The sequence below is a fragment of the Rhincodon typus genome, chromosome 10, assembly GCF_021869965.1.
Source record: "Rhincodon typus isolate 14 chromosome 10, sRhiTyp1.1, whole genome shotgun sequence".
Taxonomy (NCBI): domain Eukaryota; kingdom Metazoa; phylum Chordata; class Chondrichthyes; order Orectolobiformes; family Rhincodontidae; genus Rhincodon; species Rhincodon typus.
In genome coordinates, this window is record NC_063341.1 from 20,818,119 (window position 1) to 20,837,622 (window position 19,504).

Consider the following 19,504-nt stretch of genomic DNA (forward strand, 5'->3'; position numbering starts at 1 on the left):
GGCTTACAAGGCTATGGGCAGAGTGCTGGAAAATGGAATTGGAAGTGGTCGTTGTTGAGCAGCACAGACACAATGGGCCAAAGAGCCATTTTCCATACTGTAGACCTGTATGAGGAAAAGAACATTTTAAAAAAAAAACTGCACTGTAGTGTCAGCCTAGCAAAACACCATATACCTCTGGAGGGGAATTTTAACACTCAACCTTCTAACTTCAAAATATGTAACTGGTGCTGTCGTTGAGAAATGCTCGCACTTACCCAAGAAAACACTGCAATGTCAAAATGATATTCTGAGTGAGTTTTTTTTCCCTCAAAGTGTAAGGCAGAATTCTGCAGAAATCAGGTAGAAAACCATCTACACAACAGAACCCTCTATCTCATACCTACCTCATAAGAGGGGCCACTGTCAACACTGGGGATCATGTTTGGGCCTGCTTCAGAATTCGAGGCCATTTCACCCACAGCAGTGGTGTGGAGATCAGTAGAGGAAAGGGCACTTCTACTACCCCAGTAAAATCAAAATATCTAATCAAAACTAGAACAATGGTTTACACAACAAGAAAACTTCTGATGGAATACCAATTTCAACCAGCTACTCGTCCACAATGAGGACCAATTGGGCAGAAAATATTAACCAGTACAGATCAGATGCATGTATCCATACATGCAATTTGGCATATTCTGCCCAAAAAAGTGGCAACATATAGACTAATTTCTATTTAATTGTGTCCAAACCAATGAGTGTAGTCCACACCAAGTTTCAGATTAAGCCCATGGTAGGAGTTTGACTTGCTTGCCCCAAGAGCAAGCACAGAGCAGCAGCTGAAGTATCTTTTCCATCTGTAAAAGAAGTACTTGCTCTTTATCTTATATCTTCTAGATGCATTAATTCTGAGCTATATATGACCTGAAACACTTGTGAATTTGAAGGAATGGTGGAACTTATCGTTGTGAAAGATGGACCTGCAATTAAAAAAGCTGAATTTGTTCAATGAGATGAAGCACTAAAAATCTTATTAGCTGGAGGGGTTGCGTAAATTACAAGCTTCAAAAACAGCCTATTGAAAAACAAAATCTCTTACACTGCATCTATGTTCACAGTTTGGGGCCTTAATCTGACATTTTTAAAAAAAGGAAATATCTCAGTCAAATGGGATCAGCTGTTAAACTTAAGGGATTTAGAAAATTGTGGGGGCTGGGATATGAATGGCTGTTTCCCAATTGTAGATTTGCAGAAGTACCTTCTTACAAGCTCTACGGCATTTCGCTGGGGAGTTTAAGCACATTTGGTTAAGTATAAGAAAAGTTAACAACCACATTTCTACGCAAGGTTGGTTTTGGATTACATTAAATAACCATTTCAAATTTCACCTCCTAGTGAACTTTGACTAAAGCCACTTTCTGTATGTGTTAGTCACCCTCTGGGAACCCTCTAAATATATCAACTAGCCCTTACATTCTTTCTGCTCTACTGGATCTCACAAAAGGTACTGAGCATTTGTTCCTTTATGTTAACGTTCTTAAAACATTTTGTTCATGCAGTGTAATTCTCAAACACTTGGTTGTTGAAAGCAATGGAAGAAACACTGAACTGCATGCACAACCTCTGACTGCATTTTTTTTCAAATAAAGGAGTACTATAATGAATAAAGCAAGTAAAATAATTATATTTAGCAGCACCATTCTTCCAATAAAAGTATGTGCTGGATCTGAAAGTTGTAAAATTGGGGCTTATATAATTTCTGGTGAAACAGGTAAATGAACGGCATCGTTTTTGAATGAACTTGTTAAATAAAAGCAATGGCTGACAGGCCAGTTATGTAATGCCTACCCAAATATTAGAAACTTGCACAGCATCTGAAACAGATGACAAATTGTAACCCCAAGATTCAACAAACCAGTAGCTTGCCCATGTGCTCATCCGCACTCAAAAAAAAATTACAGCTATCCTTATACACCACTTACAGTATACATTTCTTCAGCACTAGAGCCTGAAACCAAATTCTCATGCAGAGTTGGTCATCAACAGTACTTATCAGTTTTGCTGATCTTAAATATCTTAATATTCCCTAAATGTCCAAATCTATAACCCCTTACCATTGACTCATATTCCAATGTTTGGATAATAGATTTCAGCTTTGAAGATTACTTAAGACCTCCACATCTTCTGAAATGTCCTTAATAAATGGTACATTGTACACCAATGCATACAATATTTGTCGTGCACTCATTGCTAACAAGCATTCACATCTTGATGTCATCTAACCAATATCTCCCTTCAGTAACTGGGTAAAGCACTTCTATACAAAGCTAGGGATTCAGTATTACGTGGATCATTTATTATTTTTGGACTTTGGGAGTTACTCATTCATATAATAGTCCCCAAAACAATTAGGTACAGATGAATTGCCACTAAAACACTCCAGGGCAGGGAGATGTCAGGTTAACCATTTTGTGAAATACCTCTTGTGAGGAGGAATAATTTGAAATCTTGCATTTTATTTCATTCTACTGCCAATGATTGATATAGTACATAGGGTCAATGTAAATATGTTTTCAAAAAGAAAGCTACAAAAATCAAAATTTCTTTACTGGATCAAGATAACCTTTGTCCAATGTTATATTAAAAGTTTTCAGCACATCACAATAAATAGTCAGGCCTTCTGAAACCCAAAAACATCCCAGGACCATGAACAAATCTGTTCAACTATTAAAATACTCTCACCACCATCTCAAAACAAAAACACTTAAAATGGATCAATGCATTCCTCCTATAACCAAACTACAATGGTTTTATAAAAGTGTATTTAAGCTTGAAACTATTATATTTAATCCATTAAAACTTAAAAATTAAATAGATCCATGCTGAAGGTCATGTTATGGCACTCAATATGTTCTGATATTTTAAAAGAATGAACACATCATTAACCAAGCTAGAAGATGAAAATGCAACGCCGAAAGAAATCCTTGCAAAGTATTCACTGCATATTATTGAAGGAGCCAAGTCTAACTTCCTTATTTACAGAAGGTCATACATCTCCAATGCTGCTTCTTTTTTTTAAAAAAAAAGTTAGCTATTTCTAAGCAGAATATTTGCACGAATGCCATGGAGAGAAATACTAATTTTGTCTCAATGTCCCAAATAAGATGCCACTATCCACTTCCTTTGTTTAAAAACTCAAAGGTTTGCATGGTCTCATCAAATAAATAGAAATACCAGTACAATCCTGTTGAACCTGGAGATATCCACTCAAGGGCACATAAGTCAGACATAAATGCTATTAGCGTATTAACACAACTGTTTTAAGTATTGGCAGTTTATTGCCCATCATACAAAATGAACCAACATGGCAGTTGTGCCAATGATTAAAACTCTCAGAACATATGTACATAGTATACTTGCAAAAACATTATTTCAAACAAAAACAAATTTGTATCAACTACATTGTACAGAATAAAGTTGGTCTTGAATTACAATGGTAAGTTGAACAGTTGGATACCAAAGGCACTTCCTACAAACAGGAAATATCATCTGCAGGCTACCGGAATTTGAAGACGTGTTTATCCTAGCCATAGCATAATTCAATTTTTTAAAAAGAAAAATATTCAAAAGCAAAACAATTTATTCACTGTACAATTAGAGATTTAAGTAATATTTCAGTCATTGTCAGTGGTATTGCCTTGCAATAATCCTTCCACATTACTTTTGTTCTCTCTTTCTGTACTGAGACTTCGACGGCTTGGTTTACTCGAATGGTCCTTACCATCACTGTGACTTTGTTTGTGAGATCGTTCTTTACTTTCACTGCGTTTGTGAGCTTTCTCTTTGCTATGACTACGCTGTTTCTTTATCCGTTCACCATTATTCTCATCAGTCCTTTCTCTGCTAATGCTTCTTTTGTTTGATTTTTCTTTATGTTCATTTCGATGTTTAGATTTCTCTTTGCTTTTGCTTCTACTACGTTTGCTGACATGACCCCTACCAGGACTACTGCTTCTATGTCTTTTCTCTCTGCTCCTGCTTCTACTATGCCTTTTATCTTTTTTTGAATCCTTTTTATCATCTTTATGCCTCTTTTCATCTTTTTCTCTTTTTTCTTCCTTACGTTTTCTGTCTTCAGTCTTTGATTGGCTTCTTTTATCCCGGTCTCTAGATCTCTCAGATTCTTTCTCAACATTTCTGTCCCTGTCTCGATCACTCACTCTTTCTTTGTCCTTTTCATAATCTTTATCTCGCCTTCTATTTCTTTCATTTTCCTTCTCCCTCTCTTTATCTCTATCTTTTTTATCACTTCTTTTATCTCTACTTCGACTTCTGTGATGGTCTCTGCTTCTGCTCCGCTTACGGTCTAAACCTCTGTCTGTGCTTCTAGATTTATGTCTATCTTTCTCACTTCGTTCTCTATCTTTTATCTGTTCTCGTTCCCTTTTCTGTCGTTCTCTCTCCCTCTCTAATTCCTTATCAAAACCAAAAGAGCCATGGCCTTCTCTATGACGGCTTCTGCTTCTAGATCGCCTAGGAGATTTGCGAGGAGTAAGAGATCTTCTTGGTGATCTGAAAAAGAAAGAAATAAATTGCCATAAAATTCTTTATGTTTTGAGAAGTAGTATATTTAACATGCTGTGATATTTAAATAATTCAAATACATTACCTCGAATGTCTACGCTCTGATAGGCGCTCTGGTTCTTCCATACTATCCTTCCCATCCTTTTTGGCAATTTTCCTTGGTCGAGTTTTAAGATACTGGTCCAAATTCTTTTGAACAGGAACTGGAATTCTTGGGAATAGGGTAGAAAACCATTCTAGTTTAGTAAGGAAAGAACGAATCATCTCTCCTATTGTCATGACGCATCCTCCACCAGCCTTTACATCTAGTTCCTGAAAAACATAAATTAACATACTATTGGTAAAACAGATTTTTCATCTTTAACATTCGTGTTAGCATGTGAAACAATTGCAAAACCCCAGCTTTTTGATTAAAGAGAATGTACTACCTTTGATGTAAACTACTCATTTTCACATGCAGTTCTACCTGCAAAACTTTCAAACCTATCTCAAAATTAAAGTTGAGGCCTGTAATAAAATGGTTAAAAAATTAGACTGTTCTTATTGAAACATTTTTGCATGTACACGTAAAATGTTAGGTACCATTTCTCCTAGGACTGACAAAGCAACCCCCTTAATATTTGATCTAAAGCTGAATTTTAATAATCCTATTTGGAATAACCTCCCACAACCAATCCTGGTAGGATTTTACATAAAATAGTGTACCAGCAATGCAAATTGATTAACATTTACGTAGATATAAGGATAACAGCTAAATTTGAAATCTATGGGCAAGCTGTTCAATTTTTATCTTGTATGTTGTGATCCTCACTGTTCTTAACATTAAAACAACTTTTTGAAGCAATAGCAAACCAACTGCCGTGAAGCAGTGAGGTATTATCAATTAACATTCAATATAATATATTTTGAAACTGTATCGTCCACAATGACCATCATCTTTGGAAAAGGGTCATTACCGCATGATTGCCTCCTTGTCATGCCCTCTCACAGCTCAGGACATGTTAGTCAGCTATTGTCAGTTTCCACCTACAGTGCAAGCACACAGGAAAATCAGATTTTATTAGGCTAGCAAAACAAAAAAGACAGTCTAAACATAAAATAAGCGCTTGCACTCACACACATTAATCAATAGTGTTGCTCAGCTACATTTCCAAATTCACCTGCTGCCCAATGAAGATCTAAAGAAGAAAACAGGGCAGTTAGCTTATATGCTAGCAGTCTCAAAGCTTCATTCAACTCAGGCTCAAATTTAAATTTCTGACGGTGGCAGATGTAATCACAGGCAGAATGGTAGCTTCATGTCTTAACAGTGTATTTCAGTACACTATTTAAAGCGCGTCCAGTACCACCAACGCACTGCAGATAGGTGAAATTGAGGGAAAAATGTACTTCTTAAACGCATCCTACAGAAACTAATGTAGTTTTTAATGCAATACAAATATTTTTGTTGTTATGAATAGACAGTTTAAACCGTCTACGTTGTGCAGGAGCCGGTATTGGACTGGAATGGACAGAGTCAGAAGTCAAACGACACCAGGTTACAGTCCAACAGGTTTATTTGAAATCACAAGCTTTCGGAGCATTGTTCTTCCACCTGATGAAGGAGCAGTGCTCGAAAGCTTGTGATTTCAAATAAATCTGGAGGACTGTAACCAGGTGTTGAGAGACTTTGGACTCTAAAAAGTCTACGACAGAGATGGAATAATTACATAAATATTAAAGCTCAACAGTCTCTGCTATATCATCTTTCTTCCCTTTTCCCAAAATAGTTTAATGCAACCATAAATTAACTAGATTTTAGTATGGATGTTTCAGGGCATTTTAAAAGTTTCCTAATATAGCTTTGACTAAAATTATTACAAAAAGGTACCAATCAAGACTTTAAAATAGGAGCAAAGAACAGCTAACACCAGCAGGTAGTTTTGAATGTTACACATAGGAAATATTTAAGTTCAGATTTAAAGTAATTATTTGCTACACATTAAATATAAAATGGAATCAAATCAATTCCAAGAAAGATCAACTTTTTTGCTGATATTTCATGGAAAAAGACAGTGACTGCACCAGACAAAGATGATCTATATAGTGTTCATAATAGTGTCTATGATAGTTTTTTGATGCATGTTATATATTACATAATATGCAATTGCTAGGGATGGGAAGTGAGCTGAATAAATGATTGTTGCATACAGGCACCAGTGACCTCTGGTAATCACTGTTCTTTTTCCAGGAGTTAAAACAAAATTGTACAATCTTCCTTTTAAAAAAAAATGCAGTTATGAGCAATATCATTTGCTGACATACCTCATGAAATCAGAATTACCACTACTTGTTGACATAATGGTAATCTGGATTCATTTTTTTTAACCAATAAAGATTACAAATTAATAAAAGCAAAATGTTGTGGATGCTAGAAATATGAAATTAAAGCATTAGTGACGGAAACCCTCAGCAGATCCGGCAGCATTTGTGGAAAGAAAAACAACCTTACTGAGTCTAATAGGACTTCAGTTCCAAAAAAGAATGACTTTCACCTTGAAATAAGTAACCTTCTCTCTCTGCAGATGCTGCCAGTTCTGAGTTTTTCCAGCACTGTTTTCATCCAATTAATAAATGTGCTTACATAAAATGCGAAGGTAGTACAAATTAAGGCTTGTACTTTAATATAAAAAGCAATTCTCTATAAAAAGTACAAAATTTAAATTCACCAAGTTTGAGACTTATTCTGTCAGAAGACTATCTGGTAAAAGTTCAAACAACGATGTGTTCAGTTTCCGGACCCAACTGTGAGTCTGGTTTAAAATCAGACTTTAAGCAGAAAGAGGTTAATAATCTCGTAGCAGCAGATGTTAAAGGCAGAACTTGAAAAGATCTAAGTTACACTCATTTCTTTTCACCACCTTTAGTAATAAACTAGCTAAATGCATAATTGTTTATATAGGATAAACAGCACAGAAACAAAATTTGGCCTATGCAGTCTATGCCAACTTTTACATTTCATCTTTACTCATCTAAATCTATCAAGGTAACCCTTTGCCTTCAGATGCATTCTATCAAGACCTTTCAGAATTGTAATGGCCACTAACTGGTTATTATTTGTTCTTCAAAAGAGACAACAGATCCCGCCAGTCCTTTCCCCGATGGGTGCACACAAACATTTCTGGCATTCTAGCAAGTTTTCCCTGTAGTGCCCCTAAATCCTTTTATTTGGTGGCCAGAACAGCACACCATACTGTGTGCCTAACAAAGGTTTGACAGACAGTTAGAATAATATTCACTGTGCTGGAATTCTGACTGCATTCAGAAACCAATAAAAAAAAAGTGTAAGTGATATTATGGTGTTTATAGGATATGGGTCTTGGATGAAACACAGATCACAAGAGAATCTTGATACTGTGGGTGATGTGCCCATTCCTGATGTCTGTTAACTTTGACAACTGCAACATACTCATGCTTTCCTATGCACTATACGCAGAAGGCCTGAGCCAGATTATATCCAGAATACTGTCAAGCTTTTGTCTGCAGACACAGTAGGGTCATGGAAATCCTAGAACAACTTCAGGAAGGCTTCTGAACCGACAAACCCACAGTCATTAAATTGGCTATGACAGATATGCAGAGCTGGTGCTGTTTAAAATGGAAAAGCATATACTTTAAGACATGATCAATGGCGTTAAAAAGAAGGATGAACTCCCTAAAGTAGGTAAGTCAGGGAGGATTAGGGGACATTTAAATTTAAGATACAAGAGCACACAATCAGCTTAACAAAAATAAACTTCAGTAGATTAAAGAAAGCACTTGTGCGTCTTTCACAATCTCAGGACATCTCAATGTGTTTTATTGCTAATGAGGCACTTTTTAAAGTATAGTCACTATTGTAAAATAGGGAAATTGTGGGACCTAAACTGTAAAATGCAAAGCCTTGACGACAGTATTGAGATACAAGAGCTGAAATCAGTTTTAGTGACTTTGGCCAGGGCACTGGGAAGAACATCCCTGATCATCATCTTATAGGAACACCTGCAAGAGATAGACAGAATTTTGATTTAATGCTTAATTCTAAAGGCAGGACCTCCAAAGGCAGCTAGTACGTGAATATCAATTTGCTGTACATATTCAAAGCAATTAGTTAAGATCCTAAGAACAGTTAACATCTCAACATAAAAACTGTGGCTGCTTTACTAGTTACGATGATGGCTTACAAGTAGCTTGAGATTAAGAATTTTCCAGTTTCACCCTGAATTGGTCAAAGGTTGTGAAAAATTGCCACTTTTAACTCCTTCCATCCAGTATAGTCTGCAAGTTATACGGTGCCAGGACAACTGTCTGTCCCTTTTTTCTGTATGTTAAGTATCTCTGTACCCAAAAAGCAACACACCTTGGAGGTAACTATACCCAGGAAGACACAGCACAACATTCATTTTGTAATGCAACTTGTTATAATAACAGCACCCAAAGACTCCCTTCACTTTCTAAACAGATAACTGGAAAGTTCTACCAAGAACCTAAGGGGTTTGTTGTCTCAACTGACTGCACGATTGCTTTTGCCTGGTTTGCAATGCAGAGTGATGCGAATAGCATGGATTCAATTCCTGTAGCAGCTGAGGTTACCACGAAGGACTCTCCGTCTCAATCTGTCCCCTCACCTGAGGCATGGTGACCCTCAGGTTAAACCAATACCAGTCATCTCTTTCTAATGAGCGCGCAGCCCTGTGGTCCTCTGGGACTAAGGCAGCCTTATCTTTTACTGAGAACCTAAAATTCCTATTCTACAATAAATCCAACTGGACTTGGGCAGAGGAGTCTTTTACAAGCATCAACTGAAGTCAGCCCTGTATTCCCATGATTTCAAGTCTACAGGATTCCAGAACAGTGGCTCGGGAGGTCCACTAATTGATTCCTAATGGGATCAGCCAATTCATCGTCACACCATCCAAGACAATATGAAGACAAGAAAACTTATTGAAAATGTTGCTCCTCACAGGTGAATACAAACAATTACACCTACAAATTGGAATGATTCAATATATAGGAGATAGATTCATTTTAGAAGATAAATCTGCATTCGAATTTTCAGTCTAGTAAGCCCAAACAATGAATGAAAAACACAATCCTTGTCAACATACCTCTTCATCATCTAAAAAAGGCTCATACCAATCCCACAAATCAGCTGGGGGCTGTGTGTACCTTCAAAATAAAAAATATTCAAAACATTACAAAATAGACAGACAGTACAAATAATTATCACTGATGGGCATATTAAATCTCTGGTACATTGCAATTTGATTTCTGCAGCTACACTGACCACTTGACATAGCTCTCCAATTTGTAGTCTCTAGAGCCATGCTGTGTCAAATGTCAGACTCAAGCAGAATCGGCAAATCACATACGCACAAGATGGCAAATTAAAAATATCCACTTTTACCCAAGTAAGGCAACAGATGTTTTTACAGGAGCTCAGGCTTTAACTACACTTTTCCAAAATAAAGCACCCTTAAGAACTTCACATTTCTTCTGCACACTGAATTAAAGCATATATATAAAATGAAGATCCTAACTAACAAATTCATTACTTTCGGGCTATAACATCTGGATCCCATTTTCTGGTGCACTCCCTCACAACAGTAAATCGTTCCTACTTTCAAGTAGTTCAAGCAGCAACTTGAATAGAGCACCAGTATGTTGTTTAAAGTACAGCTGCTAACTATCACTGTAATATATTTAGAAGTATACTGACTAATGGCTCAAAACAAATACCTGTTTAAAATTCTTAAGTATATTAATATGCACTGCATTCTACACTTCACGAGTTGCTTACAACTTGGTAGGGAGCATTAGCATTTTGAGGCTTGATTCTCTGTTCAATGGCCCCTTCCACTGTCACCTGTCTCAAATGGCTCAGATGCCTTTATTCAACTGTGGATCGGTTAAAGCTAGCTTTATTAGTTGACATAAAATAACGAGGGTCTAAGTAGGGTATACAATAACTATGTTTTAGTAATTGCTCATAACAAAAAGCAGACCTACCGAATATACATGAATCCTAAACCTCGGATGTACGGAGAGTCAGTGTGTGTTATTAGACCCATCACTTGTTTACGAGTTAACTTCAGGGTAAACAGCTTGTACAGTAGACAAAAGGCAGTGGAAACAATGCCTCCTGTTCCAACACCCCGTACCTGAAATAAGAATCAGAACAGAATTTTGTACGAGTTTACATGTTATGTTATTACAGTTAATTGTTTTCCCTTCAGAGACAGTACTTGGATTGGAGGCAAGGTGGGAAAGATTAACTGATGATCTACAAAAATGGAGGGTAGCTATCTGTCCTTAAAAATCCCAAAAAAATTCATAGGTTTCTGGTCAGTGATAACTTTAAGTGGACCAGTCACAAATGCTGGCTACAAGAGATTGGATATTCTACAATTCGTGTGACCTGACTCCAGATTCCCCAAAGCCTTTGTACCACCTATAAACAAATCAGAAAAGTACAGAATACACTGCACTTGCCAGATGAGTGCAGATCCACAACATTCATGAAGTTGAACACATCCAACACAAATCAGGCCACTTGAACGGTACCCAATACACTTTAAATACCAGTTCTGACCAGAAACGTTAACTCGGTTTTCTCCTTCACAGTTGCTGCCAGACCTGCTGAGCTTTTCCAGCAACTTTGTTTTTGTTCCTGATTTATAGCATCCACAGTTCTTTTGGTTTTCACTTTAAATACTAATTTGGTCCAGAACTGACACACGATGGCAGTGTATGCACCTACAAGATGCCTGACCAAGGCTTCTTTAACAGCATTACCCAATTAAATTGGAAACCATTTCAAGATTTTCAGTCAAGCTCACAGTGTGATGCATTTGTACATGCTAGAAGCCCCATATTAACAGACAGGGCTCCATCTACATAGTCAAAAGGAACTCATACATACACTGCATTCTCTCATTGGGGAAAATTATAAACAGCATCATGGAAACTGCCAATCTACCACATTCCAATGGCAACACCCTGACTGATCAGCGTCTACCCGCCTAATTAACTGCTCCTGCTGTACCTCCATGCAAACAATGGCCCAAACAATCACCTTCTTCTCATACTGTAAAAATTGGCATTCTTTTCCAAGTCTTTTGTCCAACAAGATTTCTAGTCCTGATAAGCGCACAGCAAAAAACTTCAAGTTCATTTCCTAAGCCCATCACCCAGATAGAAATTGTCAGTAGGCAAATGGGAACACCAAGGTCACACATCAGCCAGTCATGAAAAAAATATAGCAATCACCACCTCATCATAGTTTGATCAAAGTTTAGGAATGCCCTGTTCTACATCTAGTGGGAGCCCTTGCACCATACAGAACCATTGAAGTGGTTCAAGATGCAGTTCACCGTCACTTCTTTTCAAAAGGCAAAGCGTAATGGGCAATAAATGCCGTCCTTGCCAATAGGCACACACTAATGTATGAAATAAAATTCTCCTATCCTGTAAACCACCTGACAAAATATCAAAAACCTAACCATGAACTATTTTTCCCTACACAGATACTGCCCAACTTGCTTAATGCAATTTCACTATTTCTTTAATTCACTTCAGCTCACTTTATTTCGCTACAATTCAAGGCACCCACTCCCTCCCAAGGAGTTGCGACCATGGAAGCTAGCACGAGTGTTTCCACTGCTCGTCTTATGTAGCTTGGCTTCTCCTACTTTTTAAAAATCCTCTCTGCACACTATTTAAGTCATGCCTAAATGTATAAGAAATCATGGTGGGTCTCGCTTCAAAGTAACTTTGGGAAAGAAAGTGGTTGTAAGTAGTTGAATTTCTTTTTAAACTGGTTCTAGTGGATTGAAATTGCTTTCCTTGAATAGGATATGATTAAATTTGATTCAAAATATCTATTGTCCTTCAATGACTTCCTGGGTTATTTCTCTTATACATATATTCTTTGTTTCACTTCCCTCTCCTTGCTAATCCCCCCAATGAGTTACTTACACATTGGTTCATCCCAATTCAATCATGTAAGTATGCTGCAAACTAGCAGTTTACCATACATAACAATGACCTACACAAAAAAAAGGACTGAATACTGTTGAAGTTGTCACTAACTTATGCAGAGGTTGACAAATAAAATAAATGCTTAAGTGATTGTGTCTTGTGGCTCCATAATCTGACATGCTGACAGTACATTTTGCAGAGACAAGTTGTTCTGGAGAGCAACTACATGAATTCTGGGGGTATGATAATATCATAAAGCATTTTTAATGACTTGAACAGATGAAAGGAACTTTGACAGTTTTACAAGTGCGTAGGAATTCAATTACAAGTTGTCAATCCATAATGCAGCAAAAAATTTAAATATTCATAACTTTACAAACTGCATATAAAGAAATTTTTAAATTTAGTAGTTTAATTTAAAGAAGCAAATTAGACATTCGGAGTCAATTAGAGGTGCTGGGGAAAGAAAAGCTTTTCAGAATGCATCATTTTGAAATAGATCAGATGGAAGAGACAAAATTAGGAAGCATCTAAACTAATTGGAACAACTTTATTAACTGTGCAATTTCTGTTAAACAAGGAGCCAGAATACAACTACTGACAAGATTAAGATTTAATTAAGGTCAAATTAAAAGAAAAAAAAAATCACCATTTCAACCAGGTGAAGCGGGATGAATTCACTCCTAACTATTTAATCCCCTTGATGGGCCACAAAAATTTTATTTGCTTTAACATACAACTCTCTCTCACTTCAATTAAAATACAGTTCACTAGTTCACCAAAATCAAAACTAAGGAGGCAACTGCAAGATTTTCAAGTGAAGGAGCAATTTACAAACCCTGAGAAAATAAGTATCATCAAAATAAAACTATGAAAGATTTTAAAAAGGTGTTAATGTCTAGTACATAATGATAAAAGAATACGCAATTTAAAAGTCCCCTGTCCTTGAGGTGTTAGGTGAAACATGGGATAATAGTTGTCCAATTGCCATCTTGCATCCTCAGCACGAGGAAATATTGCAGCTATCCGAGTTTTTGAGAAACATCCATTTGCCAACGCGAACCTAATGCCAGCAGAACCTACAAGAGCAGCTGGAGACTATCTGGCCCATCAAGAATGCTCGGCAATTCAAACCAATTGCGGCCAATCTGATTGTGGCTTCAGCCAACTTTCCTGACTAGTTCCTGTATCCTTTGACTCAAATTGTTAATTAAAAATCTATTTAACTTTTAGAATCTGTACACGTGTTTAAAAAATTCACCAACTCTACAATCAAAAATACCTCCAGGCAAAGATTCCACAAACTCTCAATCATCAAATAAATTCTCGTCGCCTTCTTATATGGAAGATTCCTTATTTTTGAACGGTGTCCTCTAGGTCTAAGTATCTACACAGGGAAACAGCCTTGCAACAATTCATCAATATACAGTAAACAGCACAGTCAAACTAAAAACTACGTGCAAGAAAGGAATACAGCAGTTTATGCATCATCAGATAGTACTGCAAACATTGGAAATACAAATAAAAAAAGGAGAACAAACATTGGCCATTTGATTCTATGTTGATTTTTAATGACCTATGTTGATTTTACAGATAATTGATTCATAAAGATGTACTTGGAGCAAATTACAATGACCACAGAAGATGCATTAACAGAAATACCGAAGGGTACTTGAGCACTATTCCTAGACAGCGGCAGGACAGATCAACAAGGTAGATTTTAAAGTGGAGACAACAAGGTGCAGGGCTGGATGAACACAGCAGGCCAAGCAGCATCATAGGAGCAGAAAGGCTGACGTTTCGGGCCTAGACCCTTCATCAGAAAAGGGCGAGGGGAAGGGGGTTCTGAAATAAATAGGGAGAGAGTGGGAGGCGGATAGAAGATGGATAGAGGAGAGGATAGGTGGAGAGGAAACAAACAGGTCAAAGAGGCGGGGATGGAGCCAGTAAAGGTGAGTGTAGGTGGGGAGTTAGGGAGGGGATAGGTCAGTCCAGGGAGGACGGACAGGTCAAGGGGGCGGGATGAGGTTAGTCGGTAGGAGATGGGGGTGCGGCTTGAGGTGGGAGGAGGGGATAGGTGGGAGGAAGAACAGGTTAGGGAGGCGGGGACGAGTTGGACTGGTTTTGGGATGCGGTAGGGGGAGGGGAGATTTTGAAGCTTGTGAAATCCACATTGATACCATTGGGCTGCCGGGTTCCCAAACGGAATACGAGTTGCTGTTCCTGCAACCTTCGGGTGGCATCGTTGTGGCACTGTAGGAGGCCCAGGATGGACATGTCATCTGAGGAATGGGAAGGGGAGTTGAAATGGTTCGCGACTGGGAGGTGCAGTTGTTTATTGCGAACCGAGCGTAGGTGTCCTGCAAAGTGGTCCCCGAGCCTCCGCTTGGTTTCCCCGATGTAGAGGAAGCCACACCGGGTACAGCGGATGCAGTACACCACATTGGCAGATGTGCAGGTGAACATCTGCTTGATGTGGAAAGTCTTCTTGGGGCCTGGGATGGGGGTGAGGGAGGAGGTATGGGGGCAGGTGTGGCACTTCCTGCGGTTGCAGGGAAAAGTGCCGGGTGTGGTGGGGCTGGAGGGGAGTGTGGAGCGGACAGGGGAGTCACGGAGAGAGTGGTCCCTCCGGAAAGCAGATAAGGGTGGGGAGGGAAAGATGTCTTTGGTGGTGGGGTCGGATTGCAGATGGCGGAAGCGTCGGAGGATGATGCGTTGGATCCGGAGGTCGGTGGGGTGGTATGTGAGGACGAGGCATCTGCCAATGTGGTATACTGCATCCGCTGTGGCTTCCTCTACATCGGGGAAACCAAGCGAAGGCTCGGGGACCGCTTTGCAGAACACCTACGCTCGGTTCGCAATAAACAACTGCACCTCCCAGTCGCGAACCATTTCAACTCCCCCTCCCATTCCTCAGACGACATGTCCATCCTGGGCCTCCTACAGTGCCACAACGATGCCACCCGAAGGTTGCAGGAACAGCAACTCATATTCCGCTTGGGAACCCGGCAGCCCAATGATATCAATGTGGATTTCACAAGCTTCAAAATCTCCCCTCCCCCTACCACATCCCAAAACCAGTCCAGCTCGTCCCCGCCTCCCTAACCTGTTCTTCCTCCCACCTCAAGCCGCACCCCCATCTCCTACCGACTAACCTCATCCCGCCCCCTTGACCTGTCCGTCCTCCCTGGACTGACCTATCCCCTCCCTAACTCCCCACCTACACTCACCTTTACTGGCTCCATCCCCGCCTCTTCCACCTGTTCGTTTCCTCTCCTCTATCCATCTTCTATCTGCCTCCCACTCTCTCCCTATTTATTTCAGAACCCCCTTCCCCTCCCCCTTTTCTGAAGAAGGGTCTAGGCCCGAAATGTCAGCCTTTCTGCTCCTATGATGCTGCTTGGCCTGCCGTGTTCATCCAGCCCTGCACCTTGTTGTCTCGGATTCTCCAGCATCTGCAGATCCTACTATCTCTGATTCAGATTTTAAAGCAAGTGGTTTTATAAGTAGAGTCACAGTACAATAGCCACAATCCAGCTGGAGTATGATGTTTAAATTCTGGGTACCTCACTTTAAGCAGCACATGAATAACGTGTACAGTACCACTGGTTTACTGCAATAGTTCCTGTGAGGGGGGATTAGCATTACATGTACCGGAGAATCTAGACTGATTCTCCCTAGACCAAAGAATGCTCCAGAGAAATTTGATAGAGGTTTTTAAAATCATGAGAGATTTGGATAAGCATTTAAACAAATTGCTTTCCACAGCTGAAGATCAATAACTCCAGGGCATGGATTTATGATTGGTAAAGAGGGACCAAAAGAAGGAAAGCACCCCTCCTGACAGAGGGTTTTGGCCCGAGGTGTCGACTTTCCTGCTTCTTGGATGCTGTCTGATCTGCTGTGCTTTTCCAGTTTCACATCTATTGACTTTGCATTTATGTAATACCATCTTTCAAAAGAGAACGCTCCCAAGGAGGGCACTTACAAGTTCTAAAAGTTAGATTGTGAAGAAACTAACATAACAGGTAATTACAGTTATAGTCAGATTGCTTTAGGAATTACAAAGAAATCTCCCAGGGAAATATTAATGGTGAAAGGAATTTAAAAAAAAAAAATCCCCCAATTCACTTAAATATCTACACAGTATGAGTGATTTTGTTTCGAGATGTTGTAAAGCTGTTAGAGTCCTCAACTATACTTCAAGGTTTTAAGATTCCCCTCACTTTTGTTTCCTTTTCTTCCTCTCCATCCAAGAATATATGAAACTAGTTTAAAATTTAATGTTATGCCGTCATGATGATTACAGGTGCAACTGCACATGTGCATGACACCAGTTTAACAAAGCATGCAGATGGATCACAGTTCTAACTTGTGTGTTAGGAACATTTACACTGAAAACATAGAAGTAATGATCAAATCAGATGGGTCAGAATAATATCTGTTCCAGACAAGTGTCACAACCATCAGAAAACGTGTTAGGCAAAATTGCAAATGAAGTGCAAGACAATGAGTGGTGGAAGAGGAATTTTGAGGTTCACTCACAATAACTCTGCTCCCGGAATCAAAACTCAAACTGCAGCATCCATAATTTCAAGAATTTTCATCTGATTCACATTACGCTGACTATGAACTAGCAAAGAACTGTGGAATTTTACAAAATGTAAATGGGAAGTATTGAAGGCATGAGGCATAAATTTTTATGATAGAGTTGGTAGGAAATAAATTGTGCCTCAACTGCAGTCACTCAAAGCATCAGCACCACATGATTAAAATAGGGACAAAAACAAAGTTGCTGGAAAAGCTCAGCAGGTCTGGCAGCATCGGTGAAGGAGAAAACACAGAGTTAACGTTTCGGGTCCGGTGACCCTTCCTCAGAACTAATGGTGGCTGGGAAAAAGTCGTTTATATGCAGAAAAAAGGGAGGTGGGTGGGGTAGGGAGTAAACGATAGGATAGAGCCCAAAGAGATAGAAAGACAGTTGGACAGACAAAGGAGTTGCTAATGATCAGGCTGGGAGGGTGAATAGTGATTAACAACAGGGGGTGTGTAATGGCAGGCTATGTGGTAACAAGGCCTGGTGTGTGGGGTGGGGGGCTAGGACATGGGAGAGTTTAGGCTCTAAAATCATTGAACTCAATATTGATTAAATAGGGAGTTTGCGTAAATCAATACACAACCAAATCAGTAGACAGATCAGCACACAGAGACAAAAGCAAAATGCTTCAGGGATACTGGAAATCTGAAATGAAATCAAGAAATACTCAGCAATTTAGGCAGAATCTGCAGAGGATGAGAAATAGAGTGAACATTTCAGAACAATTATCTTTCGTCTTTCAATTTTAATGGAAGGTCTTTGACAACTTACAATATATGCTCATGACTCAGATGATGGATATAAATGCAATCTGCCGAGTTTGTGGAGGGTACAAAAATAGATGGGAAGGCAAGCAAGGAGGATGACACAAGGAGTCTACAGAGGGATAGAGCTATGTTAACTAAGTGGGGAAAAGCTGGCAGATGGAAAACAAATGTGGGAAAACGTCAAGAAGAATAGATGAGCTCCATATTATTTAAATGAGAAAAGACTACAGAAAGCTTCAGCACAGAGATATTTGCAGAGTCCTTGCTCATGAATCACAAAAAGCCAGCATACAAGCTCAGCAAGTAATAGGGAAGTGAGATGGAATACTGGCCTTTATTTCAAATGGAATGGAATATGAAAAATAGGGAAAACTTACTAAGACTTTACAAGGCACTAGTCGGACCACAACTGGAATAGTGTGAACAAATTGCTCTCCAATGCCAGTGTCAGAGATGGTTCACTGGGTTGACCATGAGAATGGAAGGATTTTAAGAGGAGAGATGGAGTAGATTGGGCTTCTATTTGTTGGAGTTTAGAAGAATGAAAGACATCTTTATTGAAAGATACAAGATTCTTAGCAGTTCAACACGGAAGGTAGAGAGGCTGTTTCCCCTTGTGGGAGTAGCTAGGGCCAGAGGACATAATCTCAGTCAAACACAGTCACCTATTTAAGACCGAGTGGAGGAGAATTTTCTTCTTTTAATGTCTGTGAAATGCTTTATTGCAGAGGGCTGTTAAGGCTGAGTGTTAAGTATTTTTAAGGCTGAGGCAGACAGATTTCCAGTCATTCTGGGAATCAAGGAGTATGGGAGGAGGCAGAAAAGTGGAGTTGAAACTTCTTAGGTCAGCCAAGATCTCGCTGAAAGGCGGAGTGGACTTGATGGACCAAATGGCCTAGCTCTGCTCCTGTCTTCTGATCTGAAATGTCAACACTGCTTTTCTCCCCATGATAATGCCTCATTGCCTGAATATTACCAAACAGACAAATGTTTATAGTTTTAATAAGATTTTTGAAAAATAAAGCACGTACTTCTACTTACCCCTCCGCACATGCCTGTCTGGCCTGCAGTCTTCCTGCTCCCCTTCTCCCATGGTTCAATATGAGTGACCTGTAATTTAAAAAACAAAACATTAGAAAAAGATTTCGCAAATAGCATCAATAAGATAAAGAGCTTTTTACATTTAAAATGAAGTTATAATTTGGATGTTCTTCAGTTGTCTGCAAGCAATATTGGTTTGTCTTCATTAGCTAGTAGAATGAGGCATACTGGAATCTGTCTCAGGACAAGTTGCACTGGCTAAATACTATGAAATTTGCCACACACTAACGTCAATGTCAAATCCAGTTAAAACATTTAGTTTGAGACATGGTGAAAAACTTAATATCTAAACTCACAAACATAACCATTGCATATTATCTTTTTCTTCCAATCTGCATGACCCTTTGCAGTTCACTTAAAATGAATTTCTTAAAGCCCATGTTACAAAAAAGACCCAAATCTGACCCCAGCAACAAAAGCTGTTTTTCTAAATTTGTACAATTAAGATAAAATCTTATAAACTGTTTAAGTTTAA

At 38.9% G+C, this 19,504-nt stretch overlaps 1 protein-coding gene across 1 annotated transcript; it reads right to left on the reverse strand.

The window, feature by feature from the left end:
• Window positions 1–3,288: 3,288 nt before the first annotated feature.
• Window positions 3,289–19,086, reverse strand: LOC109930051 (pre-mRNA-splicing factor 38B). The gene is made up of 5 exons (XM_048602057.1): window positions 18,970–19,086; window positions 10,594–10,745; window positions 9,693–9,753; window positions 4,652–4,878; window positions 3,289–4,554 (listed from the first exon to the last, which is right to left on the reverse strand). Exons 1-5 carry the CDS (start codon window positions 19,084–19,086, stop codon window positions 3,657–3,659), a joined length of 1,455 nt encoding a protein of 484 aa, XP_048458014.1. The 3' UTR covers window positions 3,289–3,656.
• Window positions 19,087–19,504: the final 418 nt, after the last annotated feature.